Source organism: Dipteris shenzhenensis, chromosome 13 (genome assembly GCF_047967505.1).
Source record: "Dipteris shenzhenensis isolate YYH24624 ecotype China chromosome 13, Dip_SZ_1.0, whole genome shotgun sequence".
NCBI lineage: Eukaryota > Viridiplantae > Streptophyta > Polypodiopsida > Gleicheniales > Dipteridaceae > Dipteris > Dipteris shenzhenensis.
In genome coordinates, this window is record NC_141608.1 from 27,979,827 (window position 1) to 28,005,072 (window position 25,246).

At 43.4% G+C, this 25,246-nt stretch overlaps 1 protein-coding gene and 1 pseudogene across 1 annotated transcript; one reads left to right on the plus strand and one right to left on the minus strand.

Moving 5' to 3' along the window:
* Positions 1-539: 539 nt before the first annotated feature.
* Positions 540-2,404, minus strand: LOC147895241 (transcription factor FAMA-like). Its single transcript, XM_087383436.1, has 4 exons — positions 1,540-2,404; positions 1,199-1,276; positions 870-1,109; positions 540-647 (listed from the first exon to the last, which is right to left on the minus strand). Exons 1-4 carry the CDS (start codon positions 2,116-2,118, stop codon positions 540-542), a joined length of 1,005 nt encoding a protein of 334 aa, XP_087239562.1. The 5' UTR covers positions 2,119-2,404.
* A 7,508-nt stretch (positions 2,405-9,912) lies between these two features.
* LOC147895242 (uncharacterized) lies at positions 9,913-15,421 on the plus strand (annotated as a pseudogene).
* The last annotated feature ends 9,825 nt before the right edge of the window (positions 15,422-25,246 follow it).

A 25,246-nucleotide genomic window follows, 5' to 3' on the forward strand; every position in this document is an offset into this window, starting at 1 on the left:
TGATTTTTCTATGCATTCTATGCATTTTTTAAAAAAATGCGAGCCTTCAAATCATGCTCATAGGAGCACCTTTAGCATGTGATTTTTCTATGCATTTTTTAAAAAAATGCGAGCCTTGAAATCATGCTCATAGGAGCACTAGATCGCAAGCTTCAAATTTTTACACTAGTGGCAAATCCAATTGGCCATTATTACAATAGCTTAAATGATTCTGCTCTCTCTCTAAACGGTCAATCCATTACACAAAAACCGCAAAGACTTAATTTACTTGGAATTCTTGTTATATTTATTAGAGAAAGACCTCAAAGACCCATGTACTTCTTTTATTTACTTAGAATTCTTATTATATCTATTACACAAAGACCAAAAAGACACCGTGTAGTTCTTTAATTTACTTATTATACTCAAGTTCAGGAAGAGATGCACATAGTGGAGCGAAACAAGCAAAGTCTTTATATCAAAAGTCGTATGAACTAGTTGTGGAGAGAAGAAGAGGAGTGACCCAAAAAAACTAGAAATCCAATGGAGTAGTTGTGCTTTCACAGCTCTGCCGACGTTGCAACACTGCTCGCTTCAAACTGAGAGACTACGAATTGACGAAGAATTTCCCGCAGTTCCTCACATGAATAATGGAATGCATCCGAAAACTGCAACATCAAAGCAGCTGGCATCCTTGTTAACTCGGCTCTACTGTACAATAACGAACGAAATACTTGACAGAAGAATCACCGCAAGCACAGAAACATGCAATTCGGTTCCCTGCCCATTCGAAGATCACTTCATTGGCGGCATGCATGGCGTGCACGAAAGACAAAACCTGCCCTCGTGATCACGATCGCTACGTTCCCGGTGAGCAATAGGCTTCTTACCTTAGCTAGAATGCAATGGAAACAGAAACCTGAGGTCGTTGAAAGTGTCGTATGCTGTATAACCATATTTTGCGTCTCTAAAAGCGACAGCAGCTCAGACCATAATCCTTGCTTCTTTGGACAACTGAGGGCGATGAAGATATCAGCGCTCCCCCTGAAAGTGACGGTCACATCAATTGGACATGACAGATTTTGGGACGGAGGTAGACGCACTCCAGTGGCTCCAAGTCTCCCGCGTGCCTGCCATTCGAAACTACATATTGAGCCGCCCATGCTAATTTCTTTTGCGCTTCATGACTTGGCGATTAGGCTAACAGTTGAGCATTTACCTTGGCAAGGTGTTGAGCCTTTTGCTTGAGAGATTCAATATATTCAATAACGTAGGCCAAGATGGTGCACCTGTCGGACTGCGGGGATGACCAAACGGGTCAGCGCTCAGCTTTCCATGGTTCAGAAATATCAACATGAGATCGCGTTACGTGCACACAATGAAGAACGCGACTGTGCAGGACGTGAGGAATTAAGCGACGGTTCAGGGTGTACCAAGAGTGTCAGACGTGCAATTTCTCCAAGAAAAGTTGAATCGTGTAAATAATTGCTACCGGCAGAGCAAAACGAGTCTAAATGATGTACCGACTCCAGAGCCAAAACACTCTGTGTCGGCTCTTACCTTAAGAAGGAGAGCTGCTTTTGGAAGCAAAGATTTCAAGGTGGTAAACAATGCACTCATTCCCTGTCGTCTTTGCCTTTCAGACTTGATGTGCGACTCTCTGTAGGAGATAGATCCTTTCCTCATGGGCCGCGTTCGTAGTTCGTGAAGGTTGTCTCCGCCGTCCGTCATCAGTCCGGATTGTGAGGTGTTAATACTCTTGAACTGTGTACAGAGCGTCATGGGTTGGTTGGGATCGCACTGAGGAAACGAGGGGCGAGGTGGCAGCTGTGGAAGAGCAGAAAGCTCACTGTGTACGTTGGAAGAAGCCTCGGTACTCGGAGGAAGGCGTAATTCCAAAGACGAAGAATCGTAAGCAGTGGTGGTCACAGAATTGAAAACGTGGGGCTCTACGACGGGGCCATTGGGGGGGGGGACAAACAGCAAGGGACTGAAACTCGGTGTGGATGTGGGCGGATTACCGGCAGCGGGAGCTCCTTGTGCAAATTGTGCTGCTGTCGGTGGCCAGAGATCCGGCAAGATGAAATCGAAATCAAGATGGGAGCAAGCTCCAAAGGATAAGTCGGGCAAGGCAGCCATAAAGATCTCGAGAGGCTGGGAAAGTGAAAAGGAAGGCTACAAAAAAGCAGACTGTGAGCTTGAAGAGAAGGCAAAGTCCAAGAGAATGGAAAAGGTGAGGGCGAGTGAGCAGCAATGGCGAAGCAGAAATAGGAATGAGAACCTTCAACCACGCGAGTCGTGCAGCCCATGGAATAAGTTCATCTGAAGCAGGTGCTTCAAGGCGTATTCAAGATTTGCGTACGAGGATTTGGCGGTGCTTCAAGGCATTTGTGTACGAAGATTTTGGGCTAGATTTCTCAGCGTATCGAAGAATCTTCGACTAGATCAAGCCCGTTAATTGTGCTAACTCGAATGAACGGGTCCCCTAAAGTTTAGTTGATTTTTAACTACGATCTGGTACTGCTCGCGGGGCACGAGATCGCCATCGCCGACCTGGTGAGCATCGTTTGGCCTGCTTTCTCTCTTCTTCGTCTACAAGGTTCTTCAAGCTTCCAAGCTCCACGGGAGCAGTCCTAGCTCAAATCAAGATGCTCCAAGTTGGTGAGTTTACCGATTTTCGAAGGGACATTTCCACGAAGGCCATTGTGAGAAGGCTAAGTAGCTGGAGGGACGACAAGCTCCCCATCTCTGGAAGTATTGCACCGATGAGGGCAGTGTGGGTCCTCTTGCAAGGACTGGGCGACCTACGATGGGGGTGTTGACAGTGGTGAAGCACTCGAAGATGAAGAGGCTCTGTAAGAAGATGACACTTGCCTTCTCACCGTTAGAAGCGCCGTTCAGGACTGTTCCGATGCACCTCCATGGATAGGGCTTCTTTTGTGAGCATAGCATAGTAGCTGACGACGGTCCCAATGGGTTCTCTCGAGAGATGCGAAATAAAACTTCAGCAGATTCTCGTTCCTTGAACAACCAGCAAAGAAGAAAAGGAGAAGGCCATGTGTGTTCAAAGGGCAATAGGCTGCAGGAGAAAGAGACGTGCCTCGTTTGCAATGCAAAGTATTGCAGGAGCTGCGTGCTGAAAGATATGGACTCAATGGGCGTTCATGGCCTGCTGTACTGAAGTGTGTTCCTGTGTTCCGCCACAGAACTCCTCTCCCAGCCTAGGAATGGAATGGAGTACGCTCTGTCCATTTGATCGTCTCTTCAATCGCACCACACAAAGGTGCTATCGTTCGGCCTTCTCTCCATCCTGTTATATCATAGCTTCCGTAACACCCAGACAGCGTGAGTTTCGGTCAGGAATCTCCAGAAAATGGACAAGCTTCTTCTACTGCCACCACTCGAAATGGCGTAGATAGAACAGCTTCTCACCCTTGTTCGAGTTTTGATGAAGCATTATGGCTTTCTTCGGAGCCAAACCCAAATTTCCTCTCGGATGAAGCCCAACCCAAATTTCCTCTCGGATCATGTGATGGAAAAGCTCGCAAACAGACAGGCAGAATCAAGAGCAGAATGAAAGCAATGATTTTAAGAGCAAGAAGAAGAGGTGGGAGCAATTGAGCAGTCTGTCAGCTAAGAGAGCGACGAGCATGCAAAGGTTGTGATGAAAATGAGCAGAAAAAGGAAGGACGGTGAGGTTGGTAGCCTCAAAGCTCTGTGCCTGATGCAGAAAAGGATTAATGGCAGGCAATCAAATCATCATCTTGAGCATGGTCTGTGTTGGCAAGCTTGCTGTACAAGTGCACAAATTTGCTGTTGGAGAAGAAGACGACCCAACTGGGGAAGTGGGTAGAGAAAGCAAGAGGGAAGGAGCAAGAGCAATGTAGGCAAAGAAAGACCCAAGAGGGGGATTGGGCAAAGGGAACGGATGGGGAGGGCAGAGGCAATGGAGGCCTCTGTGGAGGAATTGGGCAAGTATCCAAATGGGGAACAGGGCAGAAGAAATGCAGGGAAGAAGCTTGTAAAGACAAAGAAGCTATTTGGGCTAAAGGGCAGAGGCCAAAGATGTGGGTGGGTGGTGGGCAAAAGCAACAGAGAGCTTTGAGAGGTATACTATACTACTATGCTACGCAGAGAGCAATAAATAGATGGGCAGAATGGGTCAAGCTGGAATGCTGATCTCGTGCACTGTGAAGGGAAAAGATGGGACATTAATCCCCCCAAGCTCATGAAGCTCATGAAACTATGTCATAAAAATCAGCTTGCCTTTATAGATTTGTGTTTATGCTCTTGTTGTAGATATTGGAAAAAGTGGAGATGGAGGTGAACAGCAGGAGTTGCTCAAATAGTGTGGCTAAGTACATGGCTTCCATGATGACAGCAAGATTGGTAGCTCAAACAGTGTGGCTTCCATGCTAACAGCGAGATTAGTAACAAGTCCAATGTGGGCTGCTGCAATCTGAGGTGGAGGATGATGGAGGTGGATAGCAGGAGCAAACAGTGTGGCTGAGTACATCATGACTTCCATGATGACAGTGAGATTAGTAGCTCAAATAGTGTGGCTTCTATGCTAACAGCGAGATCAGTAACAAGTACAATGTGGGCTGCTGCAATGTGAGGTGGAAGCTTTTGGGCATAGTGGGAACAGAGATGGGGTCTCATGGAATGCTCTAATCACATGATATGCTAAACATGGGCTTGATCAAGAAGCACTGAGCTAATTTGGACAGAGGCAGCTGGAAGGCATCTCTCCTAATGCAGCCACATTTGTTTGCATCTTGAATGCTTGTTTGCAAACACATATATGCCCATACAGACAGTGGAAGTGTGCTTGGAATTTAGCTTGATCGGCAGATAATGTTCAGACAGTCAAGAAAAAAAAGCAGGCCATGCTTGACGTACCTACAGACCTGCTCTTGAGTTTCCAGATATTGCTTTGAAAAGTGATCTGAGTGAGCTGAGAAATGACACCCTTTGCTCCTGACTAGAGGGCTGCAGGGAATTCTTTCAACACCATGCCCTTCAGACTCAAAAGAGTAATTGGACCATGGTCAACCATTTGAAGTTGTTGGAGGCTTGAGCTGTTGTTCAAAGGTGGAGAAGAAACTGTTTGGTGAACTATTATTATTTATAATTCCTAAATTTATGATTCAAATAGTGAAGAAGGTGGTGTTACACATGGGTGTCTAAACTTTTTATGGCACTTGTTATTGGACAGGGTTTTCCTGTCGTTGAGATATGGAGGAGACAGTAGATCTCACAGAAGATCCTACTAATCATCATGCAGGCCGGGCAAGGTTGGAAACACAAAGTCAGCAATTGCAGGTTCACCGTGACACTTTGAAACGAAAGAGGGCCAAAAATTGAAGTACTACTAAAGTCTATGCCTTGATTCTAGAAAAAAAAGCAGAGTATGACAAGTATGAGAATAGTACGTCCAGAGACAAGATGGTAAGTAGCATAGAAAGATGGAATTCTGTAGTTCAAAATCTAAGGGAGAATGGCTTTGAGAACCGAGATGTCAACCACTGCGAAGGGAAGTGGGAGAATCTTCTTTCAGAATACAAGGTTGTGAAGGATTTTTAAAATAAATCAGGTCGTCCAGATTACTTCAATATGACAAAAGATGATAGAAAGAAAGAAGATCTTCCTGCACAACTAGATCAAGAGTGGTACAGCAAGCCGGATGAGTTTTTTGGAAGGCGTCTTGCAATGACCCCACCTTCCACCATGGATTCATCTGCACAGTCAGACTCCAACAATAGTGGGAGAATTCCAGGAGATACGGAGCAAGGATCAAGTGGTAAAACGGAGGAAAACCAATAGTGCAGTCAATGCCATATTGGAACTTTCCGCAGCATACAAGGCAAATGAAGAAAAGAAAGAAAAGAATTACAAGCAGGCCTTGGATGTCGAATGTGAGAAAATTGCACTTCTTGTACTAAAAATTTATTGAAGGATAGTTGCAAGGGTATGTAAGGAGTAGTGCTATGGTATGACAAAACTTGTGAACATGTACTGGTTCTACATAGTGATATGATGTTACACAGCATGCTCATTGTGATGCAACATGACATGGAAATTTTGCACTCCTTTGGAAGGCCTCTTTATCTATAAATCTGGCCACTGCTGATGTATTTTGCTACTCAGTGCTGATGTATAAATCAGGCCACTGCTGATGTAAATCATAACTTGCCCCCATGATGTATTTTGGCTACTTGCATACAATAACTTTCAGAGCTGCTGTAAATTTGCTTGTATTGAATTTCTACATTGCAATGCTAGTAATTGTCTTACATCATAAGTGCAGAATTTGGGAACTTTTTACTTCTAGTTTTGCTAAAAGATTTCCTTGTCAGGTGACAGGTGTGGGTTTGCACACTCGTGCTTTAAAATGTTGTAAACATTAGGAAACATTAACACCCGTAGATCATTTTAACTGGGTAGAGGTGTCCATATGTTTTTTGTTGGATTAAAAATGACCCTGATATAACGGAGTTCTGATGAGATGCAAAGATTAAAATCTGATGGAACATTAATATGTATAATGAAGAGATATAATGCATAGAGAGCAGAAAGAAACATTTTAGTACCTCGAGACATTTTAGTACCTCGAGGTACTAAAATCTGATAAAGTTTGTACTTCGTTTTTTCATTTTTGAACAGGTTTTAGTACCTCGAGGTACTAAAATCTGATAAAGTTTGTACTTCGTTTTTTCATTTTTGAACAGGTGTGAGTTAGTCTGATTGTGACTGGGTGAAAAATAACAGCTTCTATCAATGGCATGATGAACTGTAAATTCTAGATGAAGATTTGAGCTGTAGGAGATAACTCAGCTAGTGGAGGTAAACAATCCTGCTAAGTCCTGGATAAAGATGGCATGACTCCACGGATGGAGCAAGAGCTGCCAATGGCAGGGTTGTTTGAAAGCTCTGGACTACAGTCCCTATTAGTTCTGGCTGTGCAGATGAGGCCTATCTGCATTCTTGCAGAATCCTGCAAGTAGAGTGAAATGTACTTGGGTGCATCTGGATTGCCCCAAAATTGGTGAAAATGTGAGTGTGTGTGAATCTCCATAATTTCATTTGGTTATATTATCTCTCACTAAAGTAAACTAATCCTTTAGTTTCCTAGTCTTTAAACAGGTTCATTTATTTCCTAATATATGCTAAAACTTGAAGTGTCTATACACTCCATATGTGGTCTTGATAAATATTGCAACCTCTTCTTATATGTTGTTAAATATTATCGTGTAGAATTACATTATCCTTGGTAAGGGGCCTGCAAACGAGGTACTAAAATGTTTATTTCTGATGGAGATGCCTGCAAACATTTGTACTAAAATCCGATGCTTTTTCCTCTTGTTGGCATGATGTGCTCATGTGTTTTTACAAGCTTGCCACCACCACATTCTTGGACCTCATTGTGGCATCACATGTAAAATATGATCTAGAATGGTTTGGTTATCACAATGGAAATTAATAGCAATGCTTCTAGTTTTCACATAAACATCAGTTGTGATTTTCAATCTCAAATTTCAGCAGACTGACAGTAAATGTTATTTGTGTACAGAGCCCAATGGGATCATTCAACATGGTTGTGCACCACTCCTAACAAGAGTCACAGAAGGAAATAGCTCATTTCAGTCTTGATTCAGTCTCTACAAATTGACCTTGCAAACATTGTGCATGCTTCTACATGATGAGCAATGTTAATAGATTCACACTTGCATGCATGTGCACATGCAGTTGCACTTGCACGTATAAGGCATGCAGGTGGGGTGGTTTGATTGGGAAGTCAATGGAGTGTAATCCAAATGCACATGCAAGCCTTACATAAGGAATATTCCAACCATTGCCAATTATATTATGCATTCTACATGAAAAGCTAAAAAACTGCATAGAATTATTGATGCAAAGACAAGATCAATATCTTAATGCCCTCAAAACATTTCCATTCCATAATCAATGACAAGCTATGAATGTAGTCCTTCACGTCTATATTGCAGTGCTACCTCCATCTTATCCCTCCACATACCTTCATCATGAAAAATCTACTAGTTTGCCTATCTTCGAATCAAATACTCTGCAAGTTGACCGCTTAATACTTCTCCTTGCTCACTATGAGCCTGTCCAAAGTTCTCATCACTGTTGGATCCTTCACTTTCTTCAAGAGATTCCTCCATCATATCATTCAGATCCATGTCTTTCTTGTCAAGAAGGATATTATGCAGGATGCAACAAGCATGAATTGTTTGGGGAATAAATTTGATACTCTGTTTGATCGGTATTGTAAGAATCTTAAAGGTATTTTTCAGCATCCCAAATGTCTGCACTATATGCAACCTTGCTTGAACATGGCTTTTATTGTATGTTGCCTTCATTATGGACAAATTGTGCCCGTCATAATTGTCATGTGCACGGATTGGTATCTGACGTGTACTAGGTGCACAGGACTAGCTCAGGTTAGCCTGGGGAGGCTTAGAGCTAGGCAGGCTTGATTCTCGGGTTGAGTGGCAAGGGTACAAACTATTTATAGGTCTTCGCTATTTTTGGCGCTGGGGCTATAGGGCCCAGGGGGTTCAGTTCTCAGTGTGCAGTTGGGAGCAAGTTTCGTTCCCAGGTGCCAGGTCTGATCCTGGATTGAGTCGCGGACGCGCGCCTGCATCTTAGCGTAGCCCAAGGCCCAGTGACAGATCCAGGGCTTCACAGCGCCACCTGGTGGTATGGGACACCAGGCTGGTTTGGATCTGATTGGGAGTTCGTGCTAGTAGCTTAGCTCGTGGCTCGGAGGGGACATCTTCTGATTCGGGATCACATCATGCAGATGTCATGGTTGGGTGGTGAGCAGCCTGCTCAGATCTGACGTGGTGTGTGGTTGTTTTGCAGATCAGGGGTTTCAAGAGTGCTGGGATGTGTCAGTTGGTATCAGAGCCAACTCCTGAGGTAGGAACTTCTGATGCGGGAATTTTTGACGAATTTTTCCTCCAGGTATGCCCTAAAATTCGAAATTTGTTGCTGCGTTTTCTGCTGGGTTCCTGGGTTAACACGGGTGGACAGATTTCAGGAAAAGGTAGTTGAAAGGAGGGAGAGTTTTCAAGATTCCTGAAGGGGCCTGTGAGAGAAGGCTATAGGAAGCAGGAAAGAGAGCAGAGAAGTAGGAAAGAGAAGGAAAAGGGCTGCAAGGGAGGCGGAGAGGTGACGTCAAGGCTGTACGGAATTTGGCCGGTGCAGGGAGAGGCGCAAAGAGCTGCGAGCAGGGAGTGACCAGCCTGCGTGGGGGTGCTTTTTTCGAAAAAAGCACCCCCTCCAAAGCTGGGGGAGGTTGGCCTTTTTTGGAAGCAAGGCTTCCCAATTAGGCCGCCCTGCTCCCTATATAGATGGGGGCAGGGTACCAGCCCTCCCACAGCCTTGCAAAGAGCCTTGTATCTGCCCCTCGAGTTGAGCGCCAGCCTGCTCCAGCCTGTCCGTACCAGCGCCAGCCCTGCATCAGTACCGTACGGATCTGCATCAGTACCGTACGGATCTGCATCAGCACCGTACAGCTGCGCCAGCCTGCGTCAGCTGCTGCTGCGAACCCTGCCTGCGTTAGTTCCTCCTGCATCGCACCTGTACCTGCAGACTGTACGGACGCCGTACAGCCACGTCAGTAACTGTACGGCCTCCATCAGCACCTGTACGGCCTGCGTCAGCAGCCGTACGGCCTGGTCAGCAGACCGTACAGCCACATCAGTAGCTGTTCACCGCAGGATTTCGCACGTGTATCGGGTGGCGGGATCAGTGAAATTCGGGGATTCGTGGGCTTTCGGTTCGCGCTTCCTGCATCTCCGTCCGACAGCATCTCTTGGGACGGTTTTCCTCTGCTCCATTCTCCTTTTCGCTTCGGTTCAGTCAGTTATTTTTCTCAGTTTATATTCAGATCAGATTTCAGTTATGTCTGATTCTGCAAATCCCGAGTTCACCATGGGAGAGCAGGATTTGGATTACACTCCTGTGGGAGAGGAGGATCAGGGTCTCTATGATGACCTGATAACAAAAAAGGCCTTCAGTGAATTTACGACTGCTCTAGATGGAAAATTCGAGCAGGTCAATGCAAATCAAACGGGGTTGACACAGCAACTCCAGGGGATTCAAGCAACTCTCACCCTTCTAGCTAGCACTGTGCAGGCACTCACGCATGTGGATGCCATGGCTTCAGTGCTAGGCCCGAATATAACTCCAAACCCTTTTCCGGGCGATCAAAAGTCTGGAACGAAGGAGGTAGTTGACACTTGGTTACACAAGTGGCAGGTACACTTTCAGTTCCACCCATATCCAGATGAGAAGAAGATCTAGCTTGCAGCGGGGTTCACGTCAGGTAAAGCATTGCTATGGTGGAAGGAACTCCAGCCTAAGCCCGATACATGGACAGATTTTGAAGGGGTCTTCAGGAAGGAGTTCCTGAAGAAGGAGGATGATTACGATATTGTTGGCAAGCTCAAAGCCCTTGATATGTCAAAGTTAAACTTGACCTTTGAAGTTTATCTTCAAAGATTTCGGGATCTTCAAACCAGGGCCATTAAGATGGATCCAGTGACCTTGTTAGGTTTCTTCGTGGATGGTTTGCCAAATTCATATAAGTTGCAGATTAAAAACAACAAATGCACAACGTTGCAGGAGGCCATGAATTATGCGCGCATATACGATGATACCATGGCCGGTGCCAAAGCAACTATAGTTTCCGACACGAGTGGAAAGAACAAACGTAAGTTCTTTCAACATACGACTGGTACTGGGGAGACGAAGTCTACGGACAACGCCTCCAAGAAAAACTTGACTCCAGCAAAGAATGGTAAAGCCCGTTTCCTTCGTACTTTGAGGCTCAAGAAAGAAGGGCGATGCTTCTATTGCGAGGAGCGGGGCCACACAAAGAATGAGTGTCCAAAGCGCAAGAACCAAAAGTTGGTGCTTGGACCGAAGCTCCAGGCGGGTACTAGTACCAAGGCCAAGGGAGCGAACCAAGTCTCGATGACAGGTATTTCAGTAAATGTCATTACCTGCCCACTCTCTTGTAATTGTACTTTCAATACTTCGTTGTTTGGTTCCCATGATCTTTTTCGAGTTTATGGAGAAGTTATGGACCAACAGGTTCACATTCTCTTTGATCCGGGCAACTCTCACAATTTTGTTAATTACAAATTTGTGCAGAAGATGGGGCTGTCCACAGTACCTAGCGACCACACCTATGAGGTGCAGCTTCCAGCTGGGAAGCAGTTTTGGGATCGCAAGGTTGAAGCGCTTCCTATCCGGATTCAAGCCTACACGGGAGCTCTTACATGTTATGTTATGCATCTGGAGCATGTAGACTTGTTGATCGGAATAGAGTGGTTTAAAACCCACAATATTCAGATCGGATGGACGGAGCATACACTTTCTTTCGTAGATAAGGACACCCAATTTTGTATTCAGTGTGATAAAATTCCCTCTTCTCAGGGGCCTATTGTATCTGCGATGCAGCTTCAAAATATATTAAACAATTCTCATTATGATGTCTATCAGTGTGTTTTGATTCCACTTTCTTCATTTATGTTTCTGTCATTAACAAGAATGAATTAAGTGTGTTTGAACACTGTGAATTGAGAATGTTGTTAGATAGTTTTAAGGACGTATTCCCAGCTCAACTACCGGAAGGTTTACCTCCAGAATGGGCAATAGATCATCGCATAGACTTAGTCCCAGGGGCTCAACCTATCAGTGTACCACCTTATAGGATGAGCCAGGTAGAGGAGGATGAGTTAGCTAGCCAGCTACAGGATTACCTAAATATGGGCTATATCCACCCAAGCAAATCACCTTGGGGTGCACCTGTCCTCTTAAGAAAGAAGAAAGATTCTTCCTAGAGAATGTGTATAGATTATAAACGATTAAATAAAGTGACAATTAAGAATCGATACCCTCTCCCTCGTTCCGATGATTTAATAGAACGTTTGGCCGGAGCAAAGTATTTCACTAAGATTGATTTGCGTACGGGTTATCATCAAATCCGTATCTATGCTAAACACATAGATAGGACCGCATTCCGAACTAGGTATGGTCATTACGAGTTCCTCGTATTACCTTTTGGTTTGACCAATGCTCCTGCTACTTTTCAGCAGATGATGAACGATTTGTTCAGGGATTTTCTGGGCAAATTTGTTGTAGTGTTCTTAGATGACATCTTGATATATAGTCGAACGCTTGAGGATCACATAGGACACCTCCGGGTTGTCTTAGTTATTCTAAGACAGCATAGGCTCTATGCCAAGATGAGTAAATGTGACTTCTTTATGAAGGAGATCATTTACTTAGGACACAAGATTTCTTCTGAAGGTATTAGCATTGATCTGGATCGTATCCAGAAGGTTTTAGAATGGCCTATTCCTCAGACTGTGAAACAACTTCGTTCTTTCCTAGGATTTACGGTATTTCTTCGGAAGTCTGTGCGTGATTATTCACATATCACGGCACCCCTGACAAACATATTGAAAGGTCGTGGACACAGGTCTACTCAGTCAATCCCTTGGAATGATGCAATGAACAAGGCTTTTGAAACCTTGAAACTTTCTATCAAGGAAGCACCCGTTCTTGCATTACCCGATCCTACCCGGCCTTATGTTTTAGAGGCCGATGCGAGTGATTATGCGATTGGGGCAGCTCTATTCCAAGAGGGCAGACCTGTAGCTTTCGAGAGTAAGAAGCTAGACGACACTCAATATCGTTGGCCCACACTTGAGAAGGAACTTTATGCTGTAGTGTATGCTCTTAAGGTTTGGAGACATGGTTCGAAGTTCCTTGTATTGACTGATCATCAGTCAATTAAGTATGTGTGTGATGGATCAGAATTGAGGGGAAGGAAAGCTAGATGGGCAGAATTAATGCAGGATTTTGATTTCGAAATACGTTATCGTAAGGGTTCCCTGAATAGTGTGGCGGATGCCTTAAGTCGAGTTAAGTTTGTAAATGCTTTGTCATTTACGGAAATATCCTCAGACCTATTTCAATCCTTGAGAGGGCTATACGCAACTGATAGTCATTTCAGTTCTTATTGGCAGAGAGTCCAGGATGGGAGCTCCATGGTTGACCAGGACTCAGGGATTGTGCCACCTACGGTACAGGCGCGCGGCGAGAGGTCAGTGGATGATTAGGAACGGCTTGCTGTTCCGGAATGAAAAGATTTGTGTGCCTCATGTTCTGGACCTTAAATCCAAGATTCTCTACGAGTGTCATGATGCTCCTAGTGTTGGACATCCAGGTATACATAGGACTCTGTCTCTTGTGAAGCATACCTTTTATTGGCCTAAGATGCGTGCATTTATAGAGAACTATGTAGTAGGTTGTCGGGTTTGTCAGGTTCCTAAAGCAGAACGCCTTAGAAGCACGGGCTTATTACAGCCATTGCAGATTCCAAGTAATAAATGGGAAAGTATTTCCATGGATTTTATTACTGGTTTGCCACGAACGCGCAAGGGTCATGACTCCATTCGGGTCATAGTAGACCGTTTGACAAAAATGGCTAGGTTCTTACCTACTAGAACAACTATTTCAGCTGTTCAGTTGGCTCACGAGTTTGTGGACCACTTGTTTAAGCTGTATGGTTTGCCATCTAACATAGTCAATGACAGGGACTCAAAGTTTACAAGTAACTTTTGGACACTTGTATTTGAGAAGTTGGAAACTACTCTAAGTACTAGTTCCTCGGATCATGCACAATCCGATGGCAGTACAGAGAAGGTCAACCAGTTGGTTGAAGACATGCTTCGAGCATATGTATCTAAGAGACAGTCTTCATGGGAAGATTATCTACCTATGATAGAATTTGCTTACAACAGTGCAAAGCATTCTAGTACTGGTTACAGTCCTTTTATGCTTATGTACGGGTTTCAACCTAAGTCACCAGTTATGGTTGGGTTAAAAGGGATTCAAAATGATGCTGCTAAGAACTTCTTGCTAGATATGCAAGAAATGTTGCAGTTTGCCAAGGAGTCTATTAGAAGTGCCCAAGGTCGGGACAGATTTTATGCTAATAGACATCGTTCACCCAGAGAGTTCTCTGAAGGAAAGATGGTATATTTGCGAATTCCCAAGGAATCCAAGAGCCTAAGTACTGGTTTGGTTTCGAAATTATCCCCCAGATACTGTGGTCCTTTCAAGGTCATTAAACGAATTGGACCAGTTGCATATCGCCTAGAATTGCCTCCTGATGTCTTTCATGTCAGTAGACTGAAAGAAGTATTGGGTGCGGATGATCAACTTGTTTCTCCTCACGAGATTATAGAAGTTACAGATTTGACTTTTATTCCTCACGAACCTGAGTGTATTCTTGAATTTCGTGAAAGACAGATTCGTAATCGTACTATCACGGAATACAAGATCAAGTAGAAGGATCGTGTTGAGGAGGATGCAACATGGGAGACATTACAAAACCTCCAGAGAACATTTCCAGGTTTCTTAGCGAACTCAGGAGTGAGTTCTTAGAGGAGGGGGAGTATGTCATGTGCACGGATTGGTATCTGACGTGTACTAGGTACACAGGACTAGCTCAGGTTAGCCTGGGGAGGCTTAGAGCTAGGCAGGCTTGATTCTCGGGTTGAGTGGCAAGGGTACGAACTATTTATAGGTCTTCGCTATTTTTGGCGCTGGGGCCCAAGTCTATAAAAGGAGCCCAGGGGGTTCAGTTCTCAATGTGCAGTTGGGAGCAAGTTTCGTTCCTAGGTGCCAGGTCTGATCCTGGATTGAGTCGCGGACGCGCGCCTGCATCTTAGCGTAGCCCAAGGCCCAGTGACAGATCCAGGGCTTCACAGCGCCACCTGGTGGTATGGGACACCAGGCTGGTTTGGATCTGATTGGGAGTTCGTGCTAGTAGCTCAGCTCGTGGCTCGGAGGGGACATCTTCTGATTCGGGATCACATCCCGCAGATGTCATGGTTGGGTGGTGAGCAGCCTGCTTAGATCTGACATGGTGTGTGGTTGTTTTGCAGATCAGGGGTTTCAGGAGTGCTGGGATGTGTCAATAAGGGACCATAAGCCATGGTAAAAGGGGATACCCTGCATCTCCAACTATGTATGGTTGAGCTTGATATCCTGCATTAATCTCTACACTCTCTCCTGCAAGGATCTCGCCATTCTCAATTTTGTTGAACAGTCCAAAGTTTCTTAAAACCCTACTATCATGTGTGCTTCCAGGATACCCAGAGAGAGCATCTAAAATATTCTGAGATAAATCACATACAACTTGGAGCACAACTGAATGTACTTTTTCCTGTTATAATAATCGTGTGCCACAGGACCGGGAGGTGCAATAATGCTTATGTGTGTGGCATCAATTGCGCCCACACAGTTGGGAAGGCCAGACTTAGCTTCAAATCCTGCAATAGCCCTTTGCAATCGTAGTCCCTCTGGCCATTTTATAGCATATTTGAAATGATGATTGATGGCACTGACAGTTTCTTTCAAGCATTTATGGGCACTTGATATTCCAATCCCAAACTTCTCACTGATTTCTACCAAATCCACTCCTTTTCTGAGTCTATACAAGGCTGCTGCACGTTTACAAGAAACAGGTATTGGATCTCTGAAACGGGTTGCTCGTTTCATCAAATCACCTTCAATTTTTTGGCATATCCATAAAAAAGTTTCCCTTGACATTCTCAATAACGACTTCCACCTGTGTGTGTCGTAAACTTCCATGAGTGATCAAACCAAATCAAGCTACGTGGTTTAACCCACCATCCTTCATCTTGAAGGCGACTGGCATATAATGCAGCTTGAATAATCACTTTATCACTTTCTTCTTCATCATTGAAGTGGTACTGGCAGGATGCCATATTTGTACTTGTTCTACTAAACCCCATTGTCTTTTCTCCACAAACAACAAGCTGCTCTGTTGCAGCAGCTGCTCCACAAAGCATTGACGTGACCAGTTTGCGTCTTTTATTTTGCTCCATCGGTTACCTTGGCAAGGAAGGTGCAAGATAAGCCACCAATAGCCTTAATCCAAGTAACCTACAGTTAGGTTTTCTTTGGTCACAAAAATGGATCCAAAAGCTGCCATCAGAAAATTCACATCTGCATTACAGATTCAAATCTGCCTCCTATGCATTACATCTGCCTCCTCCTCTTGCACAAATATTTGTCCCCTCCCCTTGCATTACAGATTCCCTCCTTTTGCATTAGAAATTTGCAAACATTTGCCCCTGCATACAAATCCATGACACATTGTACCTCTTCAGTTGAAAACCCATGGCCTAGGCTACAAGCAGCCAAGCATGCACCGAGCCTGCTCCATTCCCTCGTCCATTCCAAAAATCAACCCCTTATGAATCTTGGTGACAAAAAACAGTTGTGTGTCAATGTGTCAGGCGCTCACTTTAGCACTAATGTGCCAGGCGCTCACTTTAGCACTCCACTGCACAAATTTTCTCTGGTCTGTCAATGTGCCAGGCGCTCACTTTAGCACTCCACTGCACAAATTCTCTCTGGTCTTTTCTAGACTTCTTCTCAATCGTCTGGGTTTGGAAGGTAGGGACAGATGTTTTTCCCTTTCTTCTCAAAGTGGGTCTTCTTATGCTGGTTGAGGCATTGTTTTTCTCGTGCAGCTGTGTGATCTGCACCAACTACTCAATTGACTAGCAACCATGTAGATGTTTTTCATCCTGTTGACGCCCTGCAGAGAGAAATATATAGCCAAGTCTCTCATAGTCACTGCTACTGAACCAATGAAATGGTTGCAACTTGACGAAGACAACGTGGTACCGATACAGCACAGTAACTTGGGCTAAGATATTCTTACAGACCCATGATCGTGATTTCTCAGACCGCCCACGATTCGAAGCTAGCAAACGCTTGTTCTACGGGAACAGCCGCTTGAGAGGTAGAAGCCAAGTCTCTCTTGGTTTTTGCTGAGGATGGATCTTGAGCTCAATTTCGATCAAAGAAATGGAAGCTGTAATTTGTGGAAGATGTGCTCGAAAACTATTAGAGAGATTTGAAGCGACGGAGGTCGGACTGTTACCAGAGGTTTGAAGCTTTGTTTGTTTGGAAAAGGGGGAAGAAACGCATCTAATTGCTTTGAGAGGGCGCGGGCTACTGCAAAAGCAGTTTTTGGGGAATTGTTCCATTAGTAGACGATGAGCTTTGTGGCTTTTCACCATCCTCGTCATTGAGCACTTCGACTCGTTGATAAAAGCATCTCCGTCATTCCGTCGCCTTCCGGGTTGCTGCTGCTGCCGTTGCACAGAAAAAAGCTGCGACAATCTAATCGTTTCTTTGACATTTGCTCTCAAATTCTCAAATCCGGTTGCTGCTGCTGCCGTTGCAAAGAAAAAAGCTGCGTCAATCTAATCGTTTCTTTGACATTTTGATCTCAAAATTCTCTAAACCTCCAAATTCTCAAATCCTCAGCGCAAAACGCAAACAATCGTACAAAACCATGAGCATCACGCTTCCCAGCCCCTCCTCCAAGCACTAACAGTGGAAGGAGGTAAATGTTCTAGTGGGAATGCAAAGGAAAAAAGCTAAGTCCTCAAACTTAAATTAACTGCTAATGGGAAACAAAATCTAGCAGTTATTTTAATGCTAACTGAACGGGCTCTGTTAAGTTACGAACTTAGATTTAATATAACAGTTAAATCCTCCTCTTCAGTTATATCACTAGGAAGGAGGATTCCCAAAGAGCTAGCGAGAAAACATTACGAGTGTTCTTCGAGCCTTCATTCTTCAAGAGTTCTGGCCCATCATCAGGATTGCTCTGGCTTTTCACAACATCCTAGTTCCTTCAAATTTTATGCATGATTTCACGTTTCGGATACTCAGTTTGCTTCATACGTAGACTATGATCCCCTCTGTTTTGATCAGGCCTGGTTGGCTTTGTCTGAGCATTAGTGTTTAGTTGAATGTAACCTTTTGTTCCTCTCCTTTTAATAAAGTGTTCTCTTTTTTGCACGCAAAAGAAAAAAGAAAAAAGTGAGCAAACTAAAAAAAGCTAGCCACAAAAACAGGCAATACAAAACAATTACACCCTCTCATAATCAAGAGACAACTGATCAAGCGAGCGATGTCCAGCGAGCACTCCACCAAGGTAAGTGACATCACCAATGAGAACTTCCACACAAGTCACAAGTTTCCTAGGACTCCTTGAATGGAAAAGTCCGCATGGGCAAATGCTTGGTTTTAGAAGCTCTATTCACTCTTGGTACCAAACCCATGTTTTTGTGTTCTTACAAAAACATCCCTCCCCAATGACTCACTCTTACATCCCACCAATCCAACAAAATCTAAAGATTAGATTAAAATGAATTAAATTCCAAAACAAATCAATCTTGATTCTTTGCTTATAGAAATCATGTAGAAATCAATAGTAGAAGCCAAAATAGACAACAAATTGACATGGTCCCTATTAGGCAAACTTTCCTCTAGATTCGATGTAACAAATTGGCTAAATTTTAATTAAATTTACATTTTGATGCCTTGCCAAAATCAATTTGGTATGTAAGATGACCCATTTGGATTTGTGAATCAAAATATACATAGAACGTCAAAATAAGGAGCAACGTGCTCCCTGTTTTGGCCCAAAAGAGGAAATTTTAGGCATAGGACCCCATGTCTAAATTCTCATGTTTTGGGTCAAAACACGAGAATTTTGACATCCTATATCCAAATCCCAATGGGGTCATGTTATGTTATAGTCATGTTGAATGTTGAGGAAGCTTGCACTAAAAATCTTTATTAATTATGAGTACATACATACAGTCACATTATGTATTGGTAGCGTGGCAACTGTTTATGCTTCACTCACTTTTTCTTGCTCGCTACTTTGGTCCTGCTCGCTCGACATTGCTCACTTGATCAACTACCTCAAGTAAAAGCAAGTGTTGCATTACCAATTTTGGATGTATATGGAGTGAAAGCAAGCGTTACATTGCTAATTTTGGATGTATGTATTTTCCAAAATCATCACCCCTGCCCGCTTGCTACGTCCTTACTCCAAATCTTGCCATCTCGTCCTACTGAGCCCTCTTGCCATCTTCCATGTCCCCTCTCTGGCCTCCCCCTTCCCTCCCCTCCTCGCCATCTTCTCCTACTGTTCCATTGTTGATGCCAAAGAAATGAATCAAATTCAAGGTTGGGCCCGCCCAAATACACACTCTTTGTTCCTTTTTATGCAACCATGGGTTTGCAAGGATCCCCTTCCAATCCTACCCTAGTTATTAAGGCTAGCAACTCGATGAATTCCCCTCCACGTGTCCCGCACCCCAAACACCAAAGGGTAGCTTTGAGTTTTCCATCTGCTCGGGGCTATCTACTACACCAGGTTCCAGTGTAACAATTATTTCAGATGAGGACCAGAACTGTTAGGCACAAGCTTCTCATAGTGCATCCAGCCATTCTAGTTCTGATCATGGTGAATGCCTTCAATTGGCATAGTATATAACTCCAAATGGAATGCCTTCAATGGATGCATATTTCCAAATGGAATGCCTTCCACATTGTGTTTAGGAAATCCAAGGTAATGAATGCACTTCATGAAGAGATCACTCAGGGCATACTTGTGGCAGTCAAATAAACGAATCACTAGAAAGTACAAAGTCTTCTGACAATTCTATGCTATAATGGGCACTTTTGCCTTTTTGCTTCAAGAGACGGCTATTTCTATCTTTTGTAATTCCCATTTTTTTTGTGCTTAATATATAATCGCCTCTTTTTTACCGCAAAAAAAAGTGGCATAGTTCCAAATGGAGTGCAATCAAGTGGGTTGACCACACACACAACTCAAGACACAAGAATCCTAAATACAACAAGTGCGAGTATGCACTGCCTTCTACTATAGTGTTAAAGCAATCAATTTTTTAAAGGGCACCATGGCATATTAAAAGGCAGTTTCTAAAGGATGATTTGAAAAACACAACTTAATTAATTTTTATAAACTACACATGGAAATTCACAAAAAAGTTTCAATCCTCCACTATACCAGTATCTCTAAGGCAATAGTGCTAATAAAAAAACATAGACACACACTCCCTACTCCCCCCCAACACACACACAACTTACCTATACATGGAACTAAGCCTAAATACATAACTAACCTAACCTAACACAACACATATGAGGCGGCCAGGTCAATGTTTGCTTGGGTGTAGCGAATCGTAAAACTATTTTTAGGGCCATTTTGGGCCCGCAATGTGATGCGCTTCTAGGTGAATATTTGAATTTTGTGTGGACCTATGCTCTCGCCAAAAATTTTCCTGACATCATGAAGGCGCATTGGCGTAATAATGAGACACAATCTATTTGTTCTAAACACCGCATAGCTTGACACACGGCAATTTTGCATTGCTTCACGCAGTACAGCCTTTGGCCTAAGTGGCTTGACCACTTATCATCGCGCAACCTTTTGCCATAGCTTTGCCACCTGTCATTGGGCACTGCACCCATACAAATCATTAAAATTGAAGGTTGGCTTGGAGAGACCACCACACTGGTCCTTGGCATGATAATTAAACGCAATCTATCATTCGAAACACTGCCATAGCACAGTCTCTGGCCTGACCACCTATCGTCATGCAACCTTTTGCCGCATTTTTGCCCGCAACCCATGCAAATCATAGGTTGGCTTGGAGAGACCACCGCGCTAGTTTTTGGCATAATAATGAGATGCAATCTATCATTTTGAGCATCTCCTCAGCACAGTCTTTGGCCTGCTAACGACTTGTCATCACCCAGAATTCTAGGTTATCTTGGAGAGACCACCGCACTGGTTCTTGGAGTTATAGCTCCGTTACCTAGTTTTACGTATTATAAGAGAAGGTCTATGATGACCAACGTGCAAATAGAAGGAGATCTATGATAGCCACCACGCTGGTTCTTGGAGTTATATATTTGTGTTCCAAAAATGTATTCCGTTGTACAACCAAGCAAAATGCAACTGACGATATGGCCCTTGAGGGGCCCCCTCTAGGGGCAAGGGCCATATCGACATGCCATTTTTGTCCAGTGGCATCCTGGATATTGTACAATGCATGTCGATATGGCTCTTGCCCCTAGAGGGGACCCCTCAAGGGCCATATCTTCATTTGCATTTTTTGAAAGTTTAATTGTATCTTTCTAGATGTATCTCCATGCAACCATAACGGTGGGTTGTTGGAGATATTTTAGTGCTATTTTGGTCATATACCAAGGAAATTATAGTCCTTCTTTCTTGGCATTTTAGTCCTCGCTGCAATAAATATAAATGAGGGCAAAAGTATAATTTATTGAGTGAAAATTGAGCAAAAGATATTACAATGTACATCTACGTCCAATAACAGGTATATAAAAATTAACAACTTATACTGAGCAAAAATTGAATAGAGGATCTTACATTTATAAAAACTTGGCAATTGCTGAGAGCCTTAAAGGCCAAAAGATTATAGCTAGTGACCATAACCATTCAAATGTAAATGTTAACAACAGTGCATACGAGCCTCAAATTGAACAAAAAGAGATTATATAAATGTAATAAAAACTCAATAATTGCTGAGAGCCTTAGAGACCAAAACATTACATCCAGTGAGCCAAAAGATCGTTGAGAGCCTTAGAGGCCACCATTCCCTTAACCATTTCATATTCTATCCCTCTTGGCTGTTTCGTTCTCCCTTGCAATCAAACTTGCAAACTCACTCCTCCACTGTTCCATTTCCTTTACTATTTCATCTTCTATCCCTCTTGACCATTTCTTTCTCCCTTGTAATCGGACTGCAAACTCAAGCGTCCACTATTCCATTTCCTTTAGTGTTTCATCTTCTATCCCTCTCAACCATTTCTATCTCCCTTGCACTCTTCTTGCAATTTCTATCCCCTCGTAATGGACCCTGCACAGTCTGGGAGCTCCTCACACAATCTTTCCTCCCCCTCTGCAGCACAGTGCAAGAGCCCCTCCTCCCTTGATATTGAAATCATGACATATGGGACCTCCTCTCTTGCTCTTCAAAAGCCCAAGTCAGATGCTCTCCAAAACTTCACCAGGTTGGTACAATAGGTGAACATGAAGGAGGGAAAACTAGTCTATCAAGGTCACAAGATTACCATCAATGAAAGCGTGATTGAAAATGCTCTAGGAATGTTTGGAGGTAGTTTGCAAGCACACTTTTTCAAGAAGTAGTGGAAGTCTAGAATGTATACCCCAACGCTCATATTAGTAAAGATGCTGGAATCAAGATTTTGAGCTTGCCAACAGACCTCCAAGATGTGCTAAAGAAGACCATTCACTTCTTTCCTGATACGATAGGAACCTACAAGTTTTGGCACGTTCAAGTAGCAGTAGATCAACTGAAAGAACGTGATGTATCTTTCTCAAGGGCGATCTCCAAGAGCATGTTAACCAACCTGAAGAATTGCATGGATGGCAAATCCCAATTGTCATCTCAGTCTGCTAGAATTGCAATATGCACCTTATGGCATCTACCCTCAAAGGGATTTTTGAGCACCCTCAAAGGGATTTTTGAGCACTACGATAAGCATGTTTCAAAAGGTGACTTTTCTACAAGATAAAGCCACCGATGCAACAAAGGCAACACAACTTGAGAAAGTCTTAGGGAAAGTGTAGAAACCAAGGTAGAGGAGGCACAAGCGAGGGCCTTGCAAGCACAAGAGCAAGTTGAGGCCACTACAAAAATGGTCGACATGGAAAGGCATAGAAAAGAAGAAGCAGAGAAGTGCATGAAGGAGCTCCGAGACAGGCTCGAAGAAGTGAGAAGTGACAAGGACATGGCGGACAAGGAGCTAGAAACGATGCGAAAGGATCTTGAAGAGCAGAGAGCTGAAAAGGAGGGTCTTTACAAAAGGCTCTGCAACATGCAGAACACATTGAACATTGAAAAAGACTAGATGATGGAGGAGATGAAAATGGAGAATGCAGAAACCAAAAAGTTGATGTAGGAGCTACGAGACCTTCAAGGCCAGGAAGGATGGGGCAAAGAGCAGCTGGGGTGGAGATGACAACAAGGCAGCTCTCTAGGTCAGGAAGGATGCAAAGAGCAGCCATGGTGGAGCAAGTTGCAATAGCCACGGTGGTTTGCAGCTGCCACAGTGAGGGTTCTTTTTTCAAAACACTATTGAAAGTCCAAAAAGTAAGCTACAAGACCCTACAAGAAGATTACGATAAGACTATGCACGAGCTTGCTGTGGCTTTCAATAGTTATTATGAAAAGCAGTTCGTCGTCTTGAGAGATTTCCAAACTAGAGTGGAAGTCTTGGAACTACCTATGAACATGTTTTTGAGCAATTTAAGCAGCTTCAACAAATGCTGAGGGATTTAGATGAAGCTATTGCACAAAGTGAGCAAAAAGTGGGGGAGATGAAGGAGAATATCCGCAATCTTAGGATGATGAAGGAAGGAATCAAGAAGCAACTTAATGTACGGAGCAACATTGTGGTATTGACTGCCGCAATAGTCAAATCAAATTCCTATCTTGCTATGTAGCAGGATCTAAAATGCATGGTGTGCCATACACCCATCATAGATGACTGTTGTATCGGATGGCATGTGTGCTACCACCATGTGCATGTTTTTGGCTTTGGGGTGTTTGTGCATACAAAATCGCTATGTAGAGAATGCCATTTTCCATTACCCATGTCATGGACAAATCAAATGTGCCTGCCTGCTACAGCTATCTACGACAAGAAAGTAGATGCTGCAGCTCAATTTGCCATTTGGGCAAAAGATATAAAAGATAAGGAGTTCATGTTGAAGAAGGCCAAGATTGACTGCAACAAAAAGGAGCCTGAAGGGAGGAACCAGCCCCCTTCAGGAAAGGCACAAGAAGGGCCAAGCCTACAACCAAGAAGCTCAAATCAAGGAAATAGGAAGCGGCATGAAGGGAGGGGCCGAGAACCAGCCCCATTCTAAAAAGAAGCAAGGAGGACTGAGCCTGCAATCAGGGAGCTCAACAACGAGTTCTTGAGATGTAATCTAAAGGAAAGGAGTCTTTGAGATGTAATCTATGTAATCTCTGTGTAATCTATTGAATTGTTAATCTTCTCCAGAGTTTACTTGGGAAGTTTACTTGGGAAATGTTTTCTCAGCTATGCGACTAGATAGTGTCCTTTGATCCACACCAAGGACCATAATGTGAGACGAAAGATTTCTTTTTGACAGGTAATGTGAGACAAAAGATTTAGATTAGATCAGATAACTAATGTGAGATAAAAGATTTCGATTAGATAACTAATGTGAGATGAAAGATTTCGATTAGACAACTAACATGAGACTGAAGAATGAGAAGGTCGGGCTCAATGAATGCAAAGATTTTGATTACTAAACTAACATGAGATTGAAGATTGAGAAGGTCGGGCTCAATGAAATCTCTCCTTATTTAAGTGCAATGCAGACACAACTAAGAGCCCACTATGAAATCTAGCTCCAAAACTCTGTACATTGATCCAAACTCTATACACCAATCCACCTACAGTGAATATATGGCATACTCAAATAACTTTGGAATGCTTTTATTCTATCTAAAAACAATGTTGGATGACATCCTCACAGAAATAGACCCGAAGAAGAAGGAGGAAAATAGCTGCAAGGAGGACATGCTTCAATGGTGGGTGTATTAGTTGGAGTTGGCAAAGATGGTAAATATTAATTTCCCTGGCTATTGTTTTTCTTGCTCCTTTAAGGTACTTGTCAAGCTCATGATGTAGGTTTCTTTTGGCAGGACATGATAGAGACGCAAAGATGTACAGTGTAAAGACTAGGATGAAGAGGACCCCCAGCGAAAGGAGGAGTTACTATGGGTGTACAAGTCGGTAGAGTCAAGCAAACAGTGTGTAATCCGAGTGTGTAAAGAGGTCTGGCATTGTGCATCAGACTGGCCTAAAGAGCTGGGAGATGCTTGCTATAGAGAGGTTGATAAGATAGTTGGGAGTCTGGAATTTCCTTGAGCCACAAAATGTTATTGTATTTTGAAAAAATAAAAATCTTCAAACATTTCTTGGACTTGTGGACTTTCTCATGGTGCTCGTAATACCTGATTTTGTATCAACTTTTTAGTATAGCACTATGCAACAAATTTCAAGATAGCACAGCAGTAGTATAGGGATGGCACAATAGTAGTGTAGGATAAGTTATCGCCAGCATGGTGCTTCTTTCGTTGTGGCACAGGTTACATCTAGAACTTCGTAGCTCTTACTAGATGAGAGTATACACATGTTTGTATAGTAGTTCGTAATTGCAGCGTCTCTTGGATGTCTTTTTGTACCATAAAGCTCTGACTAC